At 32.1% G+C, this 24,074-nt stretch overlaps 4 protein-coding genes across 4 annotated transcripts; 3 read left to right on the top strand and 1 right to left on the bottom strand.

Moving 5' to 3' along the window:
* The first annotated feature begins 3,909 nt into the window (after positions 1-3,909).
* Positions 3,910-11,640, top strand: LOC125828466 (pre-mRNA-processing factor 19 homolog 2-like). Its single transcript, XM_049507751.1, has 18 exons — positions 3,910-3,922; positions 4,019-4,104; positions 4,939-5,010; positions 5,137-5,199; positions 5,676-5,762; positions 6,235-6,379; positions 6,471-6,592; positions 6,817-6,933; positions 7,872-7,967; positions 8,099-8,158; positions 8,453-8,527; positions 9,650-9,754; positions 9,834-9,950; positions 10,067-10,144; positions 10,262-10,358; positions 10,765-10,816; positions 11,096-11,166; positions 11,266-11,640. The coding sequence occupies exons 1-18, from the start codon at positions 3,910-3,912 to the stop codon at positions 11,376-11,378; spliced, it is 1,569 nt and encodes a 522-aa protein (XP_049363708.1). The 3' UTR covers positions 11,379-11,640.
* A 378-nt stretch (positions 11,641-12,018) lies between these two features.
* LOC125828690 (uncharacterized) lies at positions 12,019-15,651 on the bottom strand. Its single transcript, XM_049508027.1, has 8 exons — positions 15,511-15,651; positions 14,117-14,589; positions 13,949-14,021; positions 13,614-13,694; positions 13,115-13,178; positions 12,347-12,434; positions 12,174-12,258; positions 12,019-12,073 (listed from the first exon to the last, which is right to left on the bottom strand). The coding sequence occupies exons 1-8, from the start codon at positions 15,595-15,597 to the stop codon at positions 12,032-12,034; spliced, it is 993 nt and encodes a 330-aa protein (XP_049363984.1). The 5' UTR covers positions 15,598-15,651; the 3' UTR covers positions 12,019-12,031.
* An 881-nt stretch (positions 15,652-16,532) lies between these two features.
* LOC125828588 (pathogenesis-related protein STH-2-like) lies at positions 16,533-18,988 on the top strand. The gene is made up of 2 exons (XM_049507898.1): positions 16,533-16,769; positions 18,664-18,988. The coding sequence occupies exons 1-2, from the start codon at positions 16,592-16,594 to the stop codon at positions 18,960-18,962; spliced, it is 477 nt and encodes a 158-aa protein (XP_049363855.1). The 5' UTR covers positions 16,533-16,591; the 3' UTR covers positions 18,963-18,988.
* Positions 18,989-20,294: 1,306 nt separating this feature from the next.
* LOC125828697 (uncharacterized) lies at positions 20,295-22,358 on the top strand. Its single transcript, XM_049508036.1, has 2 exons — positions 20,295-20,684; positions 21,121-22,358. The coding sequence occupies exons 1-2, from the start codon at positions 20,307-20,309 to the stop codon at positions 22,342-22,344; spliced, it is 1,602 nt and encodes a 533-aa protein (XP_049363993.1). The 5' UTR covers positions 20,295-20,306; the 3' UTR covers positions 22,345-22,358.
* The last annotated feature ends 1,716 nt before the right edge of the window (positions 22,359-24,074 follow it).

Here is a 24,074-nt window from a genome sequence, read left to right as displayed (position 1 = left end):
AATTAATCACATATGTCCAAGCTATATATTTTGTTTTATTTTTTGCACACCTCCCTATGAGCTTTTAGGGGTGACTCAAGGATAAAACTAGGAAAGCATCCGCCCCCCAAAATTTTGGTTATGAATTTTCTAAGTTTAATTTCACTTGAGACAACAATATTAAACATTATAACAAAAAATACAAAATTTACATTAAAAAAAAAGAAGAAAGAAAGCAGAACTATCTATTGTTTTATTATAAATATTTTAGAATTTTGAATTAAACAACTCAAATCTTCATATTATTAAGTAAAGTTTTTACAACAATATTCAAGGTAATGTATTACAAACAAATGGATAACCTCTTATTACCTAGAATTAATTCTTATTTTTATATAAAATAATATTATTATATGAAGTTAAACGTTTTTTAAGAATATTACATTGAAAACAAGTAGAATGTAAGAACAAAAATGATAACCCTAAAGTAGAGATATTTTGTGCATATATGTTTATATTTAAAGCCTATTTTTATATTTAATTTTAAGCCACTAATTTTATTGAGACACTCTTCCAAGCTTTTATCCTTTTTGTTTGCTTTTATCTATCGTTGAAGTATGTGACTAAATTCATTTAAAAGTTACTTTTAAATTTAAAAAATGACTTCGAATTGAAATTCTTTTTTATAATGAATGGCGCTGAGACGTAAAGTTAAGACATCTGTCTATCTGCTATTATACTATTTCAAAAAATGCATATTTGATTTAATTCTATCAACAATTACTACTATGAAATCGTAAAATTCATGTCTAATCATATTTGAATATCAACTATTGATATGTTATAAAAAAATATTATAGATACTTTCAATTTAGTGACGAAGTTTATAACTAATCTCAATTTCTTCTGTAGTGAACTAGCAAGCTTAAAAGTTGAGAATAGGACAAGACTATAAAAAGATACAATAAGTTCCTATCTTTTAAAAAAAAGTTAATATGAAATAGCAACTCATTTCTTAAAGCTAAAAAATAAACACTTAAAAGCGTACACTATAACATAAAAGTGTGAATTTCTGGTATACTACTGTATTCTGAAGTATTTTTCTGTCAAAGTCATTTCGTATCTTCTCTTCTCTAGTACTAAGCAAAGTATTCAAATCTTTGTACAGAGTTTAGAGCAACTTTTATAAGAAAACTCATTATTCCACAAATATATTGATTGTATGTGTGATGGGAAAAAAACTACTATTTTCCCCTTTGTAAAAGAGAGCTTTTGGAATAGCATTTGTGAAAATGACCTCTTGGTGGATAGATTCCTAAAATTAGTCTGGTTTGTCCATTAACTTATTCTTCTCTTAAAAAAAAATATAATTTTATAATTAGTTTTGATTAGTCTTTTAATTTGTCCTCTTCCTAAAAGAAGATTTACAATTAATCTGATTGGCTCATTAACTTGTCCTTTTTCTAAAATCAATAAAGACATTCATCCGCTTCATAAGAGTTTCCGACCACTAATAATATAATCGATTTTATAGTTCTAATTAATTGTCTTGATCCTTGTGCTTCGAATACTTTACATAAATTAGTACAAAGGGAGTTATTACATTCTATCTAAATTAGTTGTGTGTCAAATATAACTATACAAGAATTAAGTTGGTGACAAATTAACATTAGGGATTAAATATCAGTGTCATTTTCTCATCGAATGTTGGTATTAGTAAGTAAAATTATTTGGCATTTACTTTCACTTCATCACAATTTTTTCTTAAACACATCAATTTCAGTATATTAGGAGTAACATATTTATGTCTAAGCATAAAACCTTATCCTAAGAGTAGCATAAGTTTCTTATTCGTTGAATTATTTGGCCTCTTTACTTAATTGGTATCAAACAATTATCACAATCTTATAAATTGACATATTTTTTCATTTTTATTATTCACCTGGTGTTTGGTACCCCCATTAAAGCTCGATTATTTTGAAATTGTGTTGCGTAGGGCTATATTCATGGAAGTGCTTCCTACCAAGATTTTTTTTATACCTAAAACTCGAACCCGAAACCTCTGATTAAGAGAGACATATTTGTACTTTATGATTAACTAGCTAGCTTGAAGAGTGACACAAAGTGATTAAGAAATTCTAACGAAAGAATTCGAATAAAATACTAGAATTAATACACATGTGACCTAAAATAATTTTGAGTCATTTTTACTACTATTACACTAGAAACCCTATAAATTTTTTCTCTCTCTCACACACACATATATATATACACACACATCATTCTAACTATGTACCTGATCAGTAAATGGTTTGATATGTTTGTGATTTTATTATAAAACATGAATGGAACTCTAGGTTACGGTGGGATGATTTTGAAATATCTTCGTCATCATTATAAATTAAAGAGGTACATATTGATAAGAAGTATTTACTTCTAAATAAATCTATCTCACGTAATTCGAATTAGTTAATTAGCAGTATATATTTTTTAATGTTGTTGCCTAAAGAAAAATGAAAAAATGTGTCTTGGTAATTAATTATTCCCTTAATAAGCTTACCTGACGTAATTTGAATTAGTCGAATCAGTGCATATTTCTGAATATGTTTGTATTATAAACATGAACAGAACTCTAAGTTATGATGAGATGGTTCTGAAATCTCTTCATCTTCATTATAAATCAAAGAGTTAATTATTGATAAGAAACATTTACCTCTAAACGAGTTTACCTGACGTGATTCAAATTAGTCAATCAGTAATACATATATTTAAATATTGTTGCTTAAAGAAAATGAAAAATGAGTCTTGGTAATTAAGAATTTTTTTTTTCTCTTAACAAATTTATTTGACACGAATTTAAATTAGTTGAATAAATGCATATTTCCAAATATCAATGCCTAAAGAGATCCCCACCCCACCCACCCCCAAAAAGGAACAAATACTACACACTCATCATGACCTTGTATAACAAAGATGGATCAAAAATTATACTTGTGGTTGGCTAATGTTGGGGCAAATGCTCTTGGTTTAATTCTTGATTAAAACTATAATTAGCAAGCACACATTATTATTCTCTAGCTAGGTACATCTAGCTTTCTACTTCTTTTGGGAAAGATCTCCAAATTATAGGATTAAAATCTATATATTTTGATAAGCTAAGTTAGAATCTAAGATATATTCTATTTTAAAGTTTGAAAAATATATTCTAATGATCATTCAGCATCATTCTTACATAGTACAAACAAGACATTGAAATTCTAATATAATATGACTACAAATTCATTCTAGATTAAGCCTACTTTAATCCTAATTATATTGAGTGCCTTTGTCATTCCTTGCTTTTGTTACACATATTGGTTGTAGGTTTTGTTTTTTTTTCCAAAAGTAACTTATATCCTTCCTATATTATATTAGTTGTCACATTACTAAAAATATACATCCTATAATATTTATTAGTTTAGAAATTTAAAATTAGAATTCATTAACTTTTTTCATTATATCCTAAAGATTAATTGCTTTTGAAAATAAACAGTATTGATTAAATTGAAAAGACTAATGAAGAGCAAATTAGTAAAAACACTTTTTATTTATAATTTTTTGAAAAATTATCTAAAAGACATTACAATTAACATGCAACAAAAAATTGTTACTTAGTTGAATAGGTCGAGCCGAACCGAGTGTGCATCTATCCAAAATAACTTTTTTATTACAAAGATAAGAGTAAGGTGCACCTATATGGTCACTATCCGCCCATTTTTTCTCCGGGCCGGGTTTCAATTCTACTTTTACAATCCTACAAAAACCCTCAAAAATTGATTTTTTCCCTTTCTTCTCTTTGCTCTCACTGTTCATCAGTTTTGCTTCTGCTCACTGTGAAGAAGAAGAAGAAGGGAGCTCTCAAAATCTAAACCCTAGCTTTTTGTTTAAAAAATGAACTGTTCAAGTAACATTTTTTATCCTTTTTATGCGCATTTCTATGCATAATTTTGTTATTTGTCACTGATCTATCGTTTTTATGTTTTTTCAATTGTCCGTACAGTTGCCGGTGAGGTACCGGAAGAACCAGTGGTTTCAACGAAATCCGGACTACTTTTTGAGAAGCGTTTAATTGAAAGACACATCTCGGTTAGTTTGTATACTCTCAATTTGAGATTTTTTTATTAATGGAAGGTTTTATAAGTGCTCAGCAAAGGTTAATTTTATAATATTAAAATGAAATCAGCATGAGTAGAGAGGAATGGACGACAGAAGACTCATATAGCCGACCTCGACTAGTTTTATAGTTTTACGCGTACCTTACCACTACCTTGAGGAGTTAGAGAGGCTGTTTCTGGAAGACCTTCGCCTTGAGTAATGAACTAATTTAATATTGGTCCTTAAAATTTAATATGATTGATTGATTGATTGTAGTAAAGAAAACTAGAACCCGAAGTTATGATTTTGTGATTGTGATAAAGATATGTTATTAGGTTGGAAGATTATACATTTCTACCTATTAGCATAATCTGGAATTGGTGGTCTCTTTCTCTTCGAACTTCCATCTGTGCCCTTCTCCTGAAATAATAGTACTGACCTGGGGTTATCTTGATAGCTAGCTTGATGTGATGTTCCCTATCATTGGTTTGTGTCAAGTCAGCTTCTTCCAAGGAAAAACTGAACGGATAATTGAATGTATGACATGAATAATTTTCAATTTGATCGTTGGTAAGTTGAGAACTCTCTTTTACCTTTTACCTAACTTAGTTTTGGTGCATACATGAAACTCTGACATGCTTAGTTGATTTTTTTAAAGATTTCCTGGAGGTTTAAGTCGTGCTTGTATGGTGTAATTTTGTATAACAATGCCAACTTGGGGTAACATTAATAAATACATTTGATTTCTGAGAAAAATATTTTGCATTTTCTCATGTTTGCATCATTGCATGGTGTTGTTCCTTCTGACCTTTTTTGTTTGTAAAGGACTATGGTAAATGTCCGGTTACTGGAGAGCCACTGACAACGGATGACATTATTCCAGTTAAAACTGGCAAGGTACAAATCATTTTGAAATTTATTAGCATGACTTTGTTGTATTTTACATCAATACTGAAGTTCTGTGTCATATGATGTCAAATTGTCTTTTACAGTGGAGCTTCCTTTAATTGGAACTTTTTGCAGATAGTGAAGCCCCGACCTGTGCAGGCTGCCAGCATTCCTGGGATGCTGGGAATGTTTCAGATAGTATGTAGTACTGATCCTAGATTTGCTGCAATCATTTTCTCTGCATTATTTGCAACATAAATATCATTGAGGTGAGGCCTAGTATCAGTTCAATCTACCTTTTATAGGTATGTAACTTATAAGAACTACCAGAAAAAAAAAGAATGCTAACCAAAATAATTGCAAGTTGTCTAATGAGCTAAGAACGTCTATATCTGTTGTTCCTTTCCTTCTTAATGGCTCACCAAGTAGAAGCTGGAATAGTGTGTTTTATATATGCTTTAGTTATTCATTCTGTTAGCACGTATGTACTATCAGATAAAAGAATTGTAAACCCTGGACATTTTAATTTCATGTGTTCTATACACAGTTCTGTGTTCAGCTTACCCCGTGGTAGTTGGACCCAAATGTGTACCTGTATTATTAGATTCCTTTTTAGTTGCCATTTATAAAACTCTTTGTATTTTAGATTGATTAGGTTTATTTTTGTCTTGTAGGAGTGGGATGGTCTGATGCTATCCAATTTTGCTTTGGAACAGCAATTACATACTGCAAGGCAAGAACTGAGTCATGCTCTATATCAGGTAATATAGAGCATCTTTCAAGGCATTGAGACAGGTCTAAAGAATTTATAAAGCTCCTTTTTTTCAATTTTTTTAAAAAATAAAGAAGTCCTGTTTGTTAATATACATTATTGGGCTTGATAGGAGTTCATGTATAGCATATCTTTGACCACTTTCATCATGAATGAATTAAATGATTTTTTGAGGATGGTGAATATTTATAGCTGTAGCACAAAAAAAAAAGCTCAATCATAATTTCATTTTTTATCTTATTCTTTTGTAGTTCAAAGATTTTCTCTCATATTATATGATTGAATCATTGAAATTGGGGATGATCGCTCCAAACTTTCCTTTCCCTTTCTTTCATATTCCTCTGTTGCTACTTGTTTGCCTCCTATGTGGATATGCATGTCTTATCTCTTGTATTCTTTGCACTTCATAAAAAAAATGATGCATTGCATTCTTTGCTGGAATATCTGTCCTGTCTTGGCAGCATGATGCTGCTTGCCGGGTAATTGCTAGGCTGAAAAAGGAAAGAGATGAGGCAAGAGAATTGCTTGCACAGGCTGAAAGACAAGTACCCATGGCAGCAACTACATCAGCAGCTAATGGTGCTGCTCTAAGCTATGGCAAAAGAGGTTCTTGATTTTTGAACTTTTAGGTCTACAATGCACCATCTTCTTTCCATACTTTCTGATTGATGATAATGTTATCAACTCGTACCAATAGCTGCGGAGGAAGAGGAGATGGATCCTGGCAGTAAGAAAATTTGCCCAGGAATATCAGGCGATGTTATTAAAGAGCTTCAGGATTGTAATGCTGCTCTTTCACAACAAAGGAAAAGGCGACAGGTAATATAATATTTGCGATGAAAAAATTTCTATAAATCGAAGTTGCTCGGACTCTCCAAAAATGTTGCGCCCACTTGTGTCGTATTCTTAAAAAATGCACTACTTTTGAAGGATCCGACACACACCCGATGACATTTTGAAGAGTCTGAGCAACATAGCTATAAATAGTAAGGATGTCACTATGATATTCTATAATGATTATACAACTTTCATTTGCCACCTAGATACCTGCAACTTTGGCTCCTGTGGATGCTCTTAAGAGATATACCCAACTGAATAGTTATCCTCTTCACAAAACCAACAAACCAGGCATCTTGTCTCTGGATATCCATTATCCTAAGGTATGGACTCCATCTTTATGACTTTATCTGGACTATTTTTAATGATTCCCTTTCCATTTTTGTTATATCGCTATTCTTTTAACATTCTTGTTCATACACGAGACCAAGCTTCTGATCGATTTGATTATGAGCATCTCTAAACTACAAAAGTTGAAATATGAGTCATATCGTAACCAAAACTTCTGGCTATGTACAGCTGCCTAGGGTTTGTGGCGGCTTTGTTTCTTCATGAATTGTGAGTGCTTTATCTTAAGAACATCAGTAGTTTTCACTGGACTTTGTTCAAGGGACATTAAGTTTTGCAGTATCAAGTTCTTTGACTATGGACTTCAAAGTGAGCTGCCAATTTATATCTTTAACCTTCTCACAAGTATGCAGTATGCGCATCATGTTCACTTAATGTGTGTTAAACATTGTTTTGGAAAACTCATTTCTTGAAAAGATGAAAATATCCCACTACTTCTGGGGAATTGTAAGGCTGATGTAGAAAAGCTAGTGATAACTTGAAAGCCAATGTTATTTTTGTTTTCCTGCTTAATCACAGGTCACTAACCTTAAAGATGTAGACCTTAGGATTACTTCTTGGATTCTATGAAAGCTAAAACCTTTGTGTTGAATGAGCAAAGTACTTTACTGGTAAATTGTACTATACTATTTTCTGTGGCTGGGTTAAGTCTAGTGCTAGGACTTATGCATATTTTCGAGGATGTTTCCTGTTGTTGAATCTTCACATCAAATATTTATTGTGATCAAATTTGAATATACACATTGTAGTTTGGCAAAAAATATACTCACTGCATGGGTGTCAAATGCTGTCACTTATCAGACATTCTATGTGCACCTTGTTACCTGGGTTAGAGATAAGTCTTCATTCATGTAAAAGATTTATCACCAAACTTAATATTGGTGGCTCAAATTTCTTTTTTACTTTGTATCAGGACATCATTGCTACTGGTGGAGTTGATTCAACTGCTGTGGTCTTTGATCTACCTTCAGGACAGATTGTATCGACACTAAGTGGTCACTCAAAGAGGGTCTGTCATCTTTTTTCCTAGAAATAATTTCTGATTCATTATATTCTCCTTTTTTTATATCCTGATTAAGACTTATTTATTCATTAACCTTACTTGAGAAAGAATTTGTGGCTCATATTCTCTCTTTGCAGGTAACTAGTGTCAGATTTGCTGCTGAGGGTGAACTAGTAGTTACTGGCTCTGCAGATAAGGTAAACCTGATTTGTTCTCTTTGATCAGAAGTTGCAATTGACTTGTACATTTCCTGTGTGTTGTTTTGTGGATTCAAATGTCATGATCTTCTTCTCATTGAAAAGTCAACTTCACCTTCTTATTTGTCTTGGAAAACATTTATTTCCCCCATTGCTTCCTACAGTTTGGTGGTATAGAGTGGTAACAATTGTTTGGAATTAATGGATGGTGGGTTTTCTTCAATTGCATAACCTGGTCCATGTTTTATTCCTGCCTACCATATTCTATTAAACTTCTGCAGTTGACTATTGCAGACAGTTCGTGTGTGGCAAAATTCTGAAAATGGAAATTATGACTGTAGGCATACTTTGAAGGACCACAGTGCTGAGGTACTTCATCTTAATATCTCATTTATTAATTCTGAAAATTATGATGTTGTTTGACCTCTTAAATATTTTAAGAACAAAGTGCTACAACTTATCCTGGTGGATTTGTACTAATTAAGGTGGATTATGCAATATTTTCTTTTGCCTTTATTAAAAAATTGTAAACTTAAGCCTTTATAAAAAAAATGGAAAATATTCTTTTGCCTTCATTAAAAAAAATGGAAGACATACTTTTTCTTGGGCTCTCAAACATAGAATGCACCTCGGTTGGTAGTTTTGATATTCAACCACTGCATTATGTTTTTGCCTATGTTGCTCAGACTATCCAAAAATATTTCGGCACCTGTGTCAGATTATCCAACATGCACTTCTTTTGGAGTATCAGACACACACCCATCGACATTTTTGAAGAGTCTGAGCAGCATAGGTTCTTGCCTCAGAATGTTTCTTACCTAGGTGGGGAACATCAATTGGAAGAGATCCATGCCTAAGATGTGAAAGATTTGAATGGAAGTCTTTCCAATGGACTGGTGCTTAGTTGTAGTTGCAGAGTTTCTCTATATTTCATCATTAGTATTTGTGGGGAAGCAATATGAACAAAATTTGAGCAGGGCACGTCTTTAGATTGAGAGAGAGAGAGGAGAGAGAATGAGAGAAGGTAGCCACTTCAAATGGCCCTTTTAAATGCCTACTGCATCTTTGAAGTTGGAATATCCAAGCGAGTAAGACCCAAGGAGCGAAGTCACTGCTGGAGTCTAGATGCACCCAAACATGCAAGTCAGAAGGTGGGTCAAAAGGAAGGAAAACTCTTTGCTACTCAAGTCAGGATTGAAAGTATTTACCATAAGTAGCCACATTGCAATTTTCCACCTCTAGAATACAAACTTGGGTGGGTCAAAAGGAAGGAAAGCTCTTTAGCGCTACTCCAAATGATTGTAGGAAAAATTAAAGATCATTTTTTTGCATGGAAATTGGTGATACCTTGTCCCTTGCCTTCTTTTATTATATGAGTTCTTCAGAGGCATGATATTACTGATTTCGTAAGAATGATACCACATCTGAAATTTTAGCTCTCTATTAACTATTGTGATTTTTTAACTGTAATGCATCTACCAATAAATTCAGGTGCAGGCTGTCACCGTCCATGCAACCAATAAGTACTTTGTGTCTGCTTCTCTTGATGGCACATGGTGCTTTTATGATCTTGCATCTGGTTTATGCCTTGCTCAGGTATCTTTCTCTTTCGTCTCTCATTTCCAGAAACAATTTTCAGATTCCTAGAGTCATCAACTCTAAAATTCTATTGCAGGTAGCAGATGCTTCAGAATCTGAGGGCTACACATCTGCAGCTTTTCACCCTGATGGTCTGATCCTTGGAGCAGGGACTTCAGGGGCTCAGGTCAAGATATGGGATGTAAAAAGTCAGGTGTGTGTTCCTGAAGAGCTACATAAGTTACTGATGTAATTTATCTTCTTTTATCTCCGTGTTCTTAGTGTTCTGTCCTTTCCCTTTTGGGATCCTCTTTGGTGCCTGCTATATAGGCAAATGTTGCAAGATTTGAAGGCCATGTTGGCGCAGTAACTGCAATTTCCTTCTCAGAAAATGGTTATTTCTTAGCAGTGAGTATTCTATTACAGAACGAACTTTTGATGACCATTCTAATACCAGCGTCAAGTGAGTTTTATGATTAAATTTTTTAACTGGTGGGTGTCCTGTTCTTTTTTTGTTTTGGTCAGACTGCAGCTCATGATAGTGTTAAACTTTGGGATTTACGAAAATTAAGAAACTTCAGAACCTTCTCTCTTTATGATGAAGATACAGCTACTCAAACAGGTACAAGACTGACTAACTGCATTCCCACTCTTAAAAAATCTCTTAACTGCATTCTACTGGAGTTTGACACAAAAAACATCTTAGAAGACTTGTGTTGATCAGATTATCAGAAAGGTGTTGCTAAGCATTTTAGCAAAATTTTACTGTTAAGTCCACACAAAGCAGTTTCAAGGCCAAGTTTCTTGTGTTGTAGATGAACCTATAATATTCATGAGTATGCTATCTTTAGGAGTCACATGCATAATGGGTCATTTCCCTTTGCGCAGACCTCAATCTTTATAAGCTTTCTGATGCCGCATAATCGTATGGTGTACCTGTCAAAAAATAATCATTGTACCAACTATATCTTAGATTTATCCTCCATTACTGCAGTTTTAATCATTTTCTGCTTCTCATGTACTTGCAGTGGAATTCGACCACAGTGGAAATTATCTTGCATTAGGAGGCTCAGATATAAGGTAAGACTTCTACACAAACTTCCCCGTGCTGTGTCTTAGATAAGGAAGGTGCATTACCCCCGTAGAGCATCAGTTGTTCGAGTGTCTTGATTTTGCTTCACTTGTACCCTTCCTGTACTATTACCTTAACCCCCTTACTGGTTTCAAGGACCATTAACCCTCCAAAATGAAAAATATCAATGAGCATAGTATGGGGTTGACGTGTAGTTGTCATTGTTATGTTGATTATGACTATTGATCCATTAGTATTAATATGGACATAATTTTGCGCTGAATCAGAGTTTATCAAGTTGCAAGTGTTAAGTCCGATTGGAATTCCATCAAAATCCTCCCCGACTTGTCAGGCACAGGTTAGCTTTCTCTCTGTTATTCTTTTTGCCTATATGTCCTTTTGATGGTCCTTTAACGTTTAATTACATCATTGTTGACTCTGCTATCGCCCCATGTAGGTAAAGCAACATGTCTGAAATTCGGTCCAGATGCAAAGTACATAGCTGTTGGATCCATGGATCGAAATTTAAGAATATTCGGGCTGCCTGAGGAGGATCAATCAGAGAGCTAGCCTTACTTGCGGTTATTAAAGCAAAAATACTAGCCCTACATTTCCTGCTGCAACGTCGAATCAGAGGTTGATAGAGATTTGTTGTTCTTTCAAGTGTAACTTCATTGGTTTTTTGTTCAATATAGTTCCATTCTGCTAGGGTTCAAACATATGTACTACCAACACGGGATACTATTCTTGGTGAAATGATGTTATATCATTCATATTGTATTCATTGTCCATTTGGGAAAGTAGTTGTCTGTATGTACTGATCCTTTACCTTAAAAACTAGGATATGCTCAACAATTACGACTTCCTTTCATCCCATGACTTCTTCTCATTTGTCCAAACCTCGATGGATAAAGTCATCTAATATTCGTGTTAGTGAGAGATAATGGGATACCTCATGAAATTAGTTGAGGTTCATGTAAGCTGTATATAATAAAACACTATTTTCATGAAGAATTTATATAATTTCACTTATGGAATGCCAAAACTTGAAATGTTCATGTCATAAACAAGAAGAATGTGTACCTATACACTAACTAAAGAATCTAATTTCTTGATACAACTTGTACATCAGAAACTCTCCAAAATTAAACTGAAAGAATAAATAATCATATTTCTAAATTTCATCGGATAAATCGAAAAACTAACACTTCACTTCAGGCTTGTTACGAGGTAAGGTATCGAGATGCATGTGTAAAACCCCACAGCTGCATCAAGAAAACGAAACTGTCAAATCATCGGTCATAGAATATTCATCAAATTGTTCAAAACAGTATAGTTTTCTGGACAAGATTAGTAGTACATTACCTCAACATTCTTCAACTCAAACTCTTCATCATGTGCTAAGCATAAGTTCCCAAACGTATCACAAGGTCCACTATTACCAGATAACCTTCATCAAAAATTATTTCATCACGATGATGGAACTTCAGAAGATTGTAATGAAGAAAACTGCAAAGCTACAATGTCAAGAAACTTACAGATCTCCATCCAAACATAACGCGAAATGTCCACCTCCTCCAAGTGCCAGGATTTCATTCATGCATAAGTAAAAATATCTGTTGGCACCTAGTCCCAAACAAAAAACCAAAAAAAATACTAGGTAATTTGCTCCTGGAAATTTTTATGTATAGTGCATTACATGTATCAAATACGTACGTAAGGTTAACCTTATAGAAAGTTATAGCAAGCTTGAGTGAGTAGTATCATACAAAAACCAACAACTATATGATCAGTATATGTTATGGTTGAAGAAAATCTTATATATACACACACATGTTAGACCAATATATAATCTCTTTTGGCGATGGTGTATAATTTAAGAATGTACACGAAATACATAGTACGATAGAATTCCTCAACTGTCCTAAAGATAAATTACAAAGACTCTGCGAGTCTTTGTTTCATTCATGTATTTTTCCTTACCTAACACCCCCCCCCCCCCCCCCCAAAAAAAAAATAGTAGGAATCTTCGATTAACTACGAAAGAGAAGTCAAGCTGTGTGGTGTACTAACTCACTAGATAAGTAAAGAGGTGTCAAATTTGCTGAAAATCATATCACAAAATGTTGGCTTTATAATGGATGGTTTATCGCCTAAATTTAGTTGAAGCGAGTCTTAACGGTCATCTGTAAATTCAAATAGGTTTATACTGAAGATAAGTAGCTTGGTCGACCTCATATGTAACAATGAGATATTTCAGTCAAAGAGATATACGATATAAGGGTTTATCGACTTGATATACTTACCCGTAGGTCTGAATAGCCTTGGTTCACCATATACAGTTGTGAATACAAATGACTGAACTGTTCCCTGTCAGGATAATAGAATGAAAGCATCTTTTAGCAATGGATATAAAAATGAGATCAGTGACTGAATAAGCACAAACAATCTACCCTTTTTCAAACATTTTTTTAAACAATGGAAAAATCCCCTGTATACATACCAAAAAGTAGACAATATAAAACATTTTACGACTCTCTACAAGATACCTACAAGAATATACGATATTTCTTCTTGGAGAAGGGTATTTGTACAAACGACACTTTATGTATGTAAGTATACAATAACTCTTCATAGCAAGGGTGTTTGACTTCGCAAAATTACCAAGGGCAACACAAGACAACAAAAGCTGGTTATTTGTTCTTGGGATATTAGTTTACCATAAGTTCGAATTGATTAAAAGAAAGTGAATACGGGTTATTGTCACATATCTCGTGTAAAAGGAGAAAAAAAATTATTACTTACTTGGTACTTCCGCTTCGCGGTTGGCCTGAGTGGTGCCTCAAGCAACCCACCAAATACAGCACCTTGCTTATCGCCGGTAATCTGGAACAAGCATGATTAAGAGAAATTCATATCAACGATGAGGAAAAAGAATATGAAAAATGATACTCCCTCTATTCCAATTTATGTGGCATACTTTCCTTTTTAGTCTATCCAAAAAAAGGTCACATTTCTATAATTGAAAACAATTTAACTTTAAAATTAGTCAAGCGGTGCCACATAAATTGAGACGGGGGAGTATCATATTGGTAATGCATGGACATAAAGTTTTTGCAGTAATGTGGAGGCAAAAATACCAGCAAGCAAGGACCAGAAGAATTAGCACTCATGCGAATTAGCGTACGAAGTGATATACCATGTTTCGCGGTGCTGCCCTTCATTCAAATAAACAGAGTAAATATGAATATTGAACCGCAAAAGTTGCAATACATCTTCAATGGAGACTAGTTCTAAGTCGAAGTTACCTATACAACAAGGACCATTGACAGCCTTTCACTATATTAGGGAGAGAAGACTGGAAAAAATCATACAAGTCCGGAGAAATGAAGACAGAATCATCAACGAGATTAGGCATGGACTGCTCTAAACTGTCTCCATCAGGCGCATCTTCGAAAGGTTCAAAACCACTGGCGACGCTCCTTGCAGAATTAGGTTCTTCATTACACCTAGGTGTATAGAACGATTCGTTCAACACACCAATTGAACTCCTGATCAAGCCATTTTCACCTTCTTCCATGTGATCATTATGATCATCACATTCTGCGTATTTCTCCAAAGGTCTATCACGCCATGAGAAACTTTTACTTCTCCACGTAAAAGAATGTGATTGAAGCGACTTGACATCATCTTCACCTTTGAACTTACTAAAACTCGTTGACGGTAGAAAGATAGAAAGTACAGATGATAAAGATCTTCCCTCTTTGGTGTATGGCCTGGCCTAAACACAGAGAACTACAGTGTCACAATTAATAAGCTACCGGAGGATTTCATTTCAAATATTCAGTGTTCTTTGCTAATTATCAATTTTTCGTTCTCAGAACAAAATAAAAGAGAAAAAATACATCTTGTTTGTGTAGGTTTCACAACTCTTCAACTTCCATTTGGTCATGTTTCATTCCAATACTCAATAATCTCGAGGTCCTTTGACACTCGAAGTTCTCTACATTTTCTACAAACATACAAATCTCTAAACGAACTTCAAAGAGAGCTCACAAACACCTAGTGTAAGTACACCAACACAACTAGTGCTTATCCCATCTCATCTTTTCTTCTCAAAAACTAAGAAATTATTCATATTTGCAATCATCAAAAAAACGAAAAAGTAAACAATTATGAACAACCAATCAATCCTTCTAACAAGGAAACAAATGCAACGCCACTTATCACACAATTACAAAGCTCTCCATATCTTTTTCAAACCCACAACCAATTTAATGCATTTTCTCAGTACTCATCTCAATACAAAAGAGCAGCTTCAGAACACTAAGTTCCCGCTATGCACAGAGTCCGGGTAAGACTCGAACCACAAAAGTCTATTGTACGTAGCCTTACTCTCATCTCATTAAATGTGGTGTCCGTGCCAGCTCAATTAGTTCTACGAAATACATGCTACCCCACCAACACACGTTGGATAGATGAAAAAAAATCACCTAGTATTTTTGCGTCCGCTAAAATTTAAACATGATACCTCATGGGTGCTCATAAAAATTGAAACTTTAATCATTAAACAACAATCACATTGCTTTAAAATCATAATATCAACATATCAAAAGCAAAGATCTAAATTTCACAACAACATAACATTAAAAAAAAATCATTTTTTTGCTAATTTTAACAAGATAAAGAGAAAAAAAAGAACCTGAGGTTGTTGATCTGAAGATTTAGAAGGAGAATCAGAAAAAAGACGTGAAAGCTTCTCAGAAACTGTATCCTTTATGGAATTCATATCTTTCTCTTTTTTTTTCTAATTTTTAGCACTTACCCAATTCAGAATCTTTGAATTTCAATACAAAAATGAGTATTTAAAAGGTAAAAATGGGTTCCTTTTATTTGACTTTTGCTGTTTATTTTTTGGTGATTTTGCAGACTGGAAAAAGGAAATTTTGGTGAAAAAGACAGAAGAGGATTGTCGTAATAGCCGGAAAAAAACAGAACATGAAAAAAAAAAAAAAACGATTTTGACGAAAATTTGGATTTTTTTGATTTATTTTATATTTGGTGTTTGATATTTATATTGGACTGATAAATTAGTATTTGCATCCTATAAAGCTTATTTAAAGGAAAAGTGTTATCTAAGATGATTTGTTTCGTATTAAAGACTTTGAAAATCGAGATTTTTATTAAGAATTGAAAAAAGACACTTTTTGACTAATCTCTTTTATCATATTTTGAGGGGGCTCATCTAACTTTAAAAAAAGATATATTTTTTACGTCTCAATTCATGTGATACAGTATAATATTAAATATTTGTCAAATAAAAATGTATTCTCTTTATCCTAATTTATATAACTCACTTTCTTTTTTAATCAGTCTCAATATTTTGGATCTATTCCAAAAATGGACTATCTAACATCTAATTTTGAGTAACATATGTTTGTCTATATATATTTTTAACTTAATAAAGAATCAATTGTGAAATATATATAGGGTGTGAAACTGTGAATAAATGACTTTTCTAGAAATTTAATATTCAAAGAGTATGGATAGGGCATTTAGAAAAAAAAAAATGCATTTATATAATAAAGTCAATAATGGAGTGCTTTGAATGTTGAAATTTAGAAAGTTGACTAATTGACTCAACTCTTTAGTCTCACTCCAAAATTTTCCTATAAATACCTTCTCAAATATTTCAATATCCACATAGCTCAAATCCTTCTCAATAACTATAATAATCTTTTTTTATCATTTTTTTAAAATTTTAGACAAAAATAATATTAATTATGGGTGTTACTACATATACCCAAGATATTGTAGCACAAGTTGATGCAAATAGGATTTTCAAGGCTTTGGTTCTTGATGCAGATAATATTATACCAAAATTGATGTCACAAGCTGTTAAAAATATTGAAATTATTGAAGATCATGATGGAAGCATCAAGAAGATGAACTTTGTCGAAGGTATTAACTTAGCTTTTTTAAGTACTGATTCGTTTGTGCTGAAGATATAATTAAGTAAAAATAGTGTGTTCTTTCTACAATTTACGGTTTTAGATGGATAATTATCCAATTCAACATAATTTTAGAGTAGGATGAGGTCTTGATTAGTTCGAACGTACTGTGGTAAGATATTCACGTAAGATAGAATATGTTGAAGACATAATTAAATAAAGTGTGTTATTATGATCTCTTTATATTGACCTATATTTTTAAATAAGATGATCATACTATTATATTATAGCTAAAAGTTATATTAATTGTGACAATTAATCAAATAAGGTAGAAAGGTGATTTTTTTCATTACAAAGAAATGAGGCTAATTAATTTTTCTGATGACTTTATAACTACGCGATGACCCCTTTATTTTCCACAAATAAGTTTAGAAAAATTACGTACATTGGGTAATATATTGAATATTTTATATGTTTATTTCTTTATAATTTCTTGTGAAAATCTTTACTCAAAAGTCGTTAAGGAAAAAGTCTTTTGTGATGACTTTTTCCAATTTTTAGAAAGTTGCTATGAAAGTTCCATTTCTTGTTTGTGCTTCATAATTTTCTAAATTCTTATATAATGATTGTATTGAAACGCACAAAAGTAAATTATAAAGTTGAAAAAATCAAGTCCAATATAACTTCTCCAACATTTGAAAAATAGAATAGTTCAAAAATTATAATATAGTATAGATCGAAAACAAAAAATATTTAAAGACGGACAAAATTTTATAGCAAATCTCATTTAGCTATAGATTAACGATAAATGGTAAGAAAATCCAGTTATGTAGGAATTGTTTAGCGACAAATTAACTAGGAATTACCGATAGTTCCAGATAGGAGTGTACATAGCCGGGTTGGTTCGGGTTTTTCAAATATCAAACCAAACAATTTGTGTCGGATTTTTAAATATATAAACCAAATCAAACCAATAAAACTCGGGTTTTTCAACCTCGGGTTTTTTCGGGTTTTTCGGGTTTTCGGGTTGTTTCGGGTTTTTCCGATAAAGTATTCATACAAACATATAATTTACTTGTACTTCAAATATTTCTTTAGTCCTACCAAAATACAACTATCTAATTAAGATGTTTCTTAAAAAATATAACACAATATGATATGATTAATGACACTAAAATATCCAACAAAAATAATAATAATGAAATCACGTAAAACAAATATTGCAAATTAACAAGTCATAATGAAAATGATCATAATTTAAAAGTACTAAATCATGCTAAAATTAAGTTTAATAAGTATTAGTTATTTGTCTAAATATTAAAGAAAATTAAAATTAGATTATGTATTTTAATTGTCTAAACCAATGTAAAACTAAAGAACAAATATTCAATATTATTGTCATTCTTAGTGTTGAATTGATTTTATTTTTTTTGCATTAGTATTAATTTAATTTTGATTTAAGCTTTATTATAATTACCAACATATGTGGACTATAATCTTTATTGGCTCATTCATAATTCTAAGTTTCAAACTTGAAATCATATATTAAAAGATAAAAACTATATGAAAAAGTATAAGAAATATTTAAAAATTATATCAAAGTAAATATTTTTATGTATAAAATAAAATTTTAAAATTATATATATAATGTTGGGTTGGTTTGGTCTCGGGTTGGTTTTTTTTAGTTAAAACCAAACCAACCTAAATATAGTCGGGTTTTTTTTTTCTAAACCAAACCAAGTCAAACCAAATCACCAGTCGGGTTTTTTTTCCAGGTTGACTCGATTTGCGGTTTGATTCGGTTTTCGGTTCGGTTTTGTCCACCCCTAGTTCCAGAGCTAATTTCATATTTTATTATAGTGAAACAGACAAAAAATAATATATTTTTTTTTTTATGGTGGCAGGATATCCAATAAAGTACTTAAAACACAAGATCCATTTCATTGACAACAAGAACATGGTAATAAAATATTCATTAATTGAAGGAGAAGTTCTTGGAGAAAATTTGGAACATATTTCCTATTATGTTAGATTTGAAGAATGTGAAAATGGAGGGTGCATTTGCAAGACAATAAGTGAGTATCATACAAATGGTAATTGTATAGTCAAAGAAGAAGAAATCAAAGAAGATAGAGACAAAGCTATTGAACTTTTCAAACTTGTTGAAGCATATCTTCTTGCTAATCCTTTTGCCTATGTTTAATTAATGGTTTTAATTTATTAACTTTTCAAGAGTTACAACTTTAATTTTTGGATTTTTGGCTTTGAAGTTGAGTAATGCATGTGTTTTGTGTTATGTTGTTGAACACATAATTAATTAAATTAGAGTTTCTTTTTCTAAGATGTCATTTATGTGATAACACTAGATAAATTGTTGTTGTGATTTCTCTCTAACAACTTAACATTTTTATGAGATGGTTAAATATTTTAATATAATACTAGAGCAGATAAAAGTTTTTAGCGATATAAATTTCACCATCACTTATTATCAAAAAGACTTCAAGAGAAGAGTATTTTTGGGACATAATTAAAAATAAATATTTATAACAATTTAAGCATTTAGATGAGATCGATGATCACGCACTTCAACGATACAACATTTTAAAATAAACCATTACATTTTATTTATCAAATCAAATAATATCACATCAACACAGAATTCATGGAAGTATAATTTAGTAGATTTTCAAACATTCCTAATCGATCCCTTTTATTCCAAAAGGACTTTGTTTTATAATTTTATTACTTTATTTTGGCAAAAGCAATTACAAGAATGATGAATATATAGTTCATGTCAATTACTCTTTTGTTCCTTTTTGAATTGACCACTACGTACCAAACAATATTTCCAGCATCTGCCTTTAGTTTCCAACGTTCACATCATATATTGAATTTCAAAAGCATAGTATATATCATACATACTTTTTCCCTCCTACATAATTTACCTGACATTCTTTCTTTTTCATTGTTAATTAATTTACGTGATACTCTTTTTTTTTCTTTGTTAATTCGTCTAAAAAGAGTAATATCTTTTCATATATTGCAGTAACACTTGGAGTAAATAGAACAAAGGATAATTGATGACATATGAAACGCGCAAAAAAAAAATAAAATTAAATGTGCTTTTAACCATCATCAATTTTGATTATAAAATAAAAAATAAAAAATAAAAAAAATCCTAAAATACAATGTAAACAAATTTTCACATATTAATGACAAGTTTCCTCTAAAAACTAAAGGTCCACAATTATTGACTATAAATTAAAAAGATTAAATTAAAAATTACAAATCATCCAAATATGTTAATAACCTTAATGGTCAAAAAAAGAAGTTGAATTCAATTACTATTTCCCTTTGTATTCTATTATTTTTCTTTAATGTCCTCTAAAAAAATCACCTTCCTCTCCTTCCCCAATTTTCCTTGGGGGTCTTCTTCCACGTTAATGCCAAATTCTTCCCCTCGTCGTCCCATCAACGACGGGCGGCGAGCGGAAATATAATTTTCTATTCCACCATCATTATCAGTCATCATCATTCGCGTTTCAAAATGCCTCCCAAAATGGGAGCCTTGAAACCTTTTCAATTATTGGAGGTAAACATCATCTCCGCGCAAGATTTGGAACCTATATCCAAGAAAATGAAAACCTATGCGTCCGCGTGGGTCCATCCTACCCGAAAACTCACCACAGGGGTTGATACCGAGGGTGGTAACAACCCCACGTGGAATGATAAGTTTGTTTTTCGGGTAGATGATGAATTTTTACAGCAGGATACTTCTGCTGTACAAATTGACATTTTTTCGGTACATTGGTTCCGTGATTCGCTCGTGGGGTCCGTTCGTGTCCTTGTCGGAAACCTTATCCCTCCTCCCACTAGGTTGCAACATCAACAACACCATATTGGTATGCGTTTTGTTGCACTTCAGGTTTGTTTCTTTCTAGTATTTGATCTTTTTATGAATATTTGTTTATGTGAAATTGGAATGTTGCATGCATTGCATGCATGCATAATCTTTGTTTCTGAAATTATCCCTTTATTTTTTTTTCTACGTTATATATTATTGTAGATGAAATTGTGGAATGTAACATGTCCAATATTCTTCCATCTCCATTGTTTGATGTTCATTCTATTTTGTTTCTAATATACCCTTTTTGAAATTTCATATTTTTTGTAAAATGAGATTTCATTATTTTTGTGTGTTGAAATAGCTTCTTGTCAAGTAAAAATCAGACAGACAAATTGAAACGGAGGAAGTATGTTACATGATGGTCCTTGCCTATAATTCACTATTTCTTCGAATAAATATGTGCAAAACTAGCATTTAAAAGTTAATTTTTTCTTTTTTTTTTCTTGGGATATAGATACGTCGTCCCTCAGGGCGTCCTCAAGGAATATTAAACATTGGTGTGACATTACTTGGTGGTACTATGAGAAGCATGCAACTATACAGACAACTAAGTATGTCAGCAGTTGGATATCGCGATTTAATGGATGAAGATGCACATCTACCCAACTACGACCAAAAAACCCTAGATGCTCAGAAGGATGATAACAACAACAATGCCATTACGTTAAAACCTATACTACGTCGTACAAGGAGTGAACGTAGCGAACGTGTCACGTTCGATAGCGCCTCGATGGCTAATAGTTCATTAGTTGCAGCAATTCCCCACAAAAAAAAAGTTGTGGCTGTTGAAAAAGAAAGTTCAATACTTAGTATTTCATTTGAGCCACCAAAACATATGATGAAGAAAAAAGGTAAAGCAAGTTCTGTTATAAGTGGTGCAGAATTAAGAGAAAAGCCCAAAACAAATAATAAAAAAGGTAAATCTGGATCAGTATTAAGTGATTCAATTGTTAGTAAAGAGTCATCTTGTTATATACATAGGCCCAAGCCCAAAGATGATAGGCCCAAGCCCAAAGATGAAAAGCCCAAACTCAAACTTATAGAGTTAGAATTTGGGGATAAAGAAAAGCCCATTAATGAAAAGAAGGGTGGAACCGATTCACCGACGACTAAGGTAGTTGATGAAAAGTCCATTACAATAAAGCCCAATAAAGGTTTGGGCCTAGATGTAAGCCCAAAAGAGAGACAAACAACAGTTATTGGAAAGCCCATGTTAAGAAATAATGGTGGGTTTGATTATGGAGGCCCAAAAGGGCAAAATGGGAAATTTGTATTTGGAGGCCCATTAAAGGCCCATTCAGTATGGTCTGATTCTGAAGTTGGGCCTTCACCTTCTGAAGTGGCTGCTGCTATTGCTGAAAAGAAATACCCTTTAGAAGAGGAGAAAAGTTCTGTTTTGGATGGTTGGAGTATAGATGAAAGCGTTGAAGGACTCCGGTCGAAGCTCGAGAGGTGGAGAACCGAGCTACCGCCATTATATGACCGGGGTATGGCGTCGAGTAGCTACCATTCAACGGGCCGGCATACGAGAAGGCATACTGATGGTGGGAGTGGGCTTTTTTCTTGTTTTGGTAACTTTTATGGTTATGAATGTCAATGTGTTTGTGGAAAGCCCAAAAGGAGAAGAATGAATCCAAAGTTTCAAAGCCCATCAGTTGGAAGCAGGTCATGGGTGTAAAAAGCCCAAAAGAAGATTTCAAGGGGCAATTGTGATAAGGGAAAGGAAAATGAAGGAAAATACATTATTTGCAAAGAGAAAATATTTATTATTATTGTTTTTAATTAATAAGATGTTGTATTATTTTTTTTCCCCATTTTGGTGAACTTAACCGAACTATAATTCATTTTGTTTTATGGTTCATCACTGAATTCTTTCTATTTTTTTCGAAGCACATATAGGTCAGATTATATCTATGTTATATAATTTAAAATAAGTGTAATGTGTAAGTTTGTCACACAAATAATTTTCCTTTGTCACCTTAAGCAAAAAAAATTATGGAGTGCATTGCTTAAACTATAATTAATTAAAAATAAGTGAATAATTTTATTTTTATATCAAAAAATTAATTTATCTTTTTAAAAACTAATGATGATTATGCCCTATGGGACCCATATATGTTTGCCATTGATATAAACACTCTTCAAAATGATGAATTCTTCCTCTTCAAGTTTCATTTGCAATTTCTCACTCATCATTTTTCAAATATATTTTTTTTTTAGTCTCTGATTTGTGTTGCCATGTTTTTTCCTTTATTTACTGGAAAGTGTTTTTCTATGTCCCCTACCTTTTTGTAGAAATGTAGATATTGTGATTTATTTTCCTTGGTAGATCATATAAAATAAGTTGAATTTAATTAGATTGTGTTTGAACATGTGATATGAAGTCGTTATTTTAAATTATTATTTAAACGTGTGATTTGGAATCACGATTTTTCTTAATTATTTTATTTTATCCTATGTCTGGTGTTTTGTATTTATATTAGAAATTTAGAACTTGATTAGTTCGAATTTAGCCTTCATTCAGGAGGAAGCATTCTTTATCAAGAAATTTTTCATATTCAGAATTTGAATTTGAAATCTCATATTAAGGAAAAACACTCATTTTTATTGCATCACATTCGTCAGTGATATGCTTTGATCTTTAATGAGCATAGTTTTATACAAGTTGACCTTAAAATTAGTTGGTGTTAACTTTTTAAAGAAAATTAATTATTTATTTATTGATCTATATAAAGCTCTCTAATACTTGCATTGTCTCTAGAAAACATGTTTATTAATTGAGTATTATATTACATTTTATTAAAAGTTAATTTGGACAGAATAATAATAATAATAATAATATTTGATCCGACAAAGATCATATCTAAGATACAAAACTTTAATGTGGTTAATTTAATAATTAGCTTAATAGTACTATCAAACATGAATCTATTTCGAGCCTGCAAAAAATATCATTGTCGCATAAAAAGTTACTACTTCTCCGTTTTCTTTTACTTATTCAGTATGGATACGATAGATATTGAATTATTATAACAAAATAAAAAAAAATTAATGTCGTAATTTTGATATAATAATTATCTAATCTCATTCACTTCCCTAGCTAATTTTGTGTCTCAGTGTCAGTGTCGGTCCAGCAGAGTACTTTTGTTGTTGGTGTTCCTTATTGCATGGTTCAAAGAGCACTTGTGTATGTGATGCAAGTAAACGTTTATGAAACAAATTGTCGTAAAGTTTTAATTTGTTCTTCGTCAAGAAATGTACTCTTTTTTGTATAATAGATTAACGAAGAAAATGTCTTATATATACTTTCTTTTGAATATTACTACATGTTAAAGGTGTTAGCTAGTATAATATAATTAAAATGCTTCTTAAATGGTCGAAGTCATATTTCTCTATTAAAAGAGCATA

This window comes from Solanum verrucosum, unplaced genomic scaffold, assembly GCF_900185275.1.
Source record: "Solanum verrucosum unplaced genomic scaffold, falcon-dt-bn FXZP01000273.1, whole genome shotgun sequence".
Lineage (NCBI taxonomy): Eukaryota > Viridiplantae > Streptophyta > Magnoliopsida > Solanales > Solanaceae > Solanum > Solanum verrucosum.
This window is presented reverse-complemented; position numbering and strand designations above follow the sequence as displayed.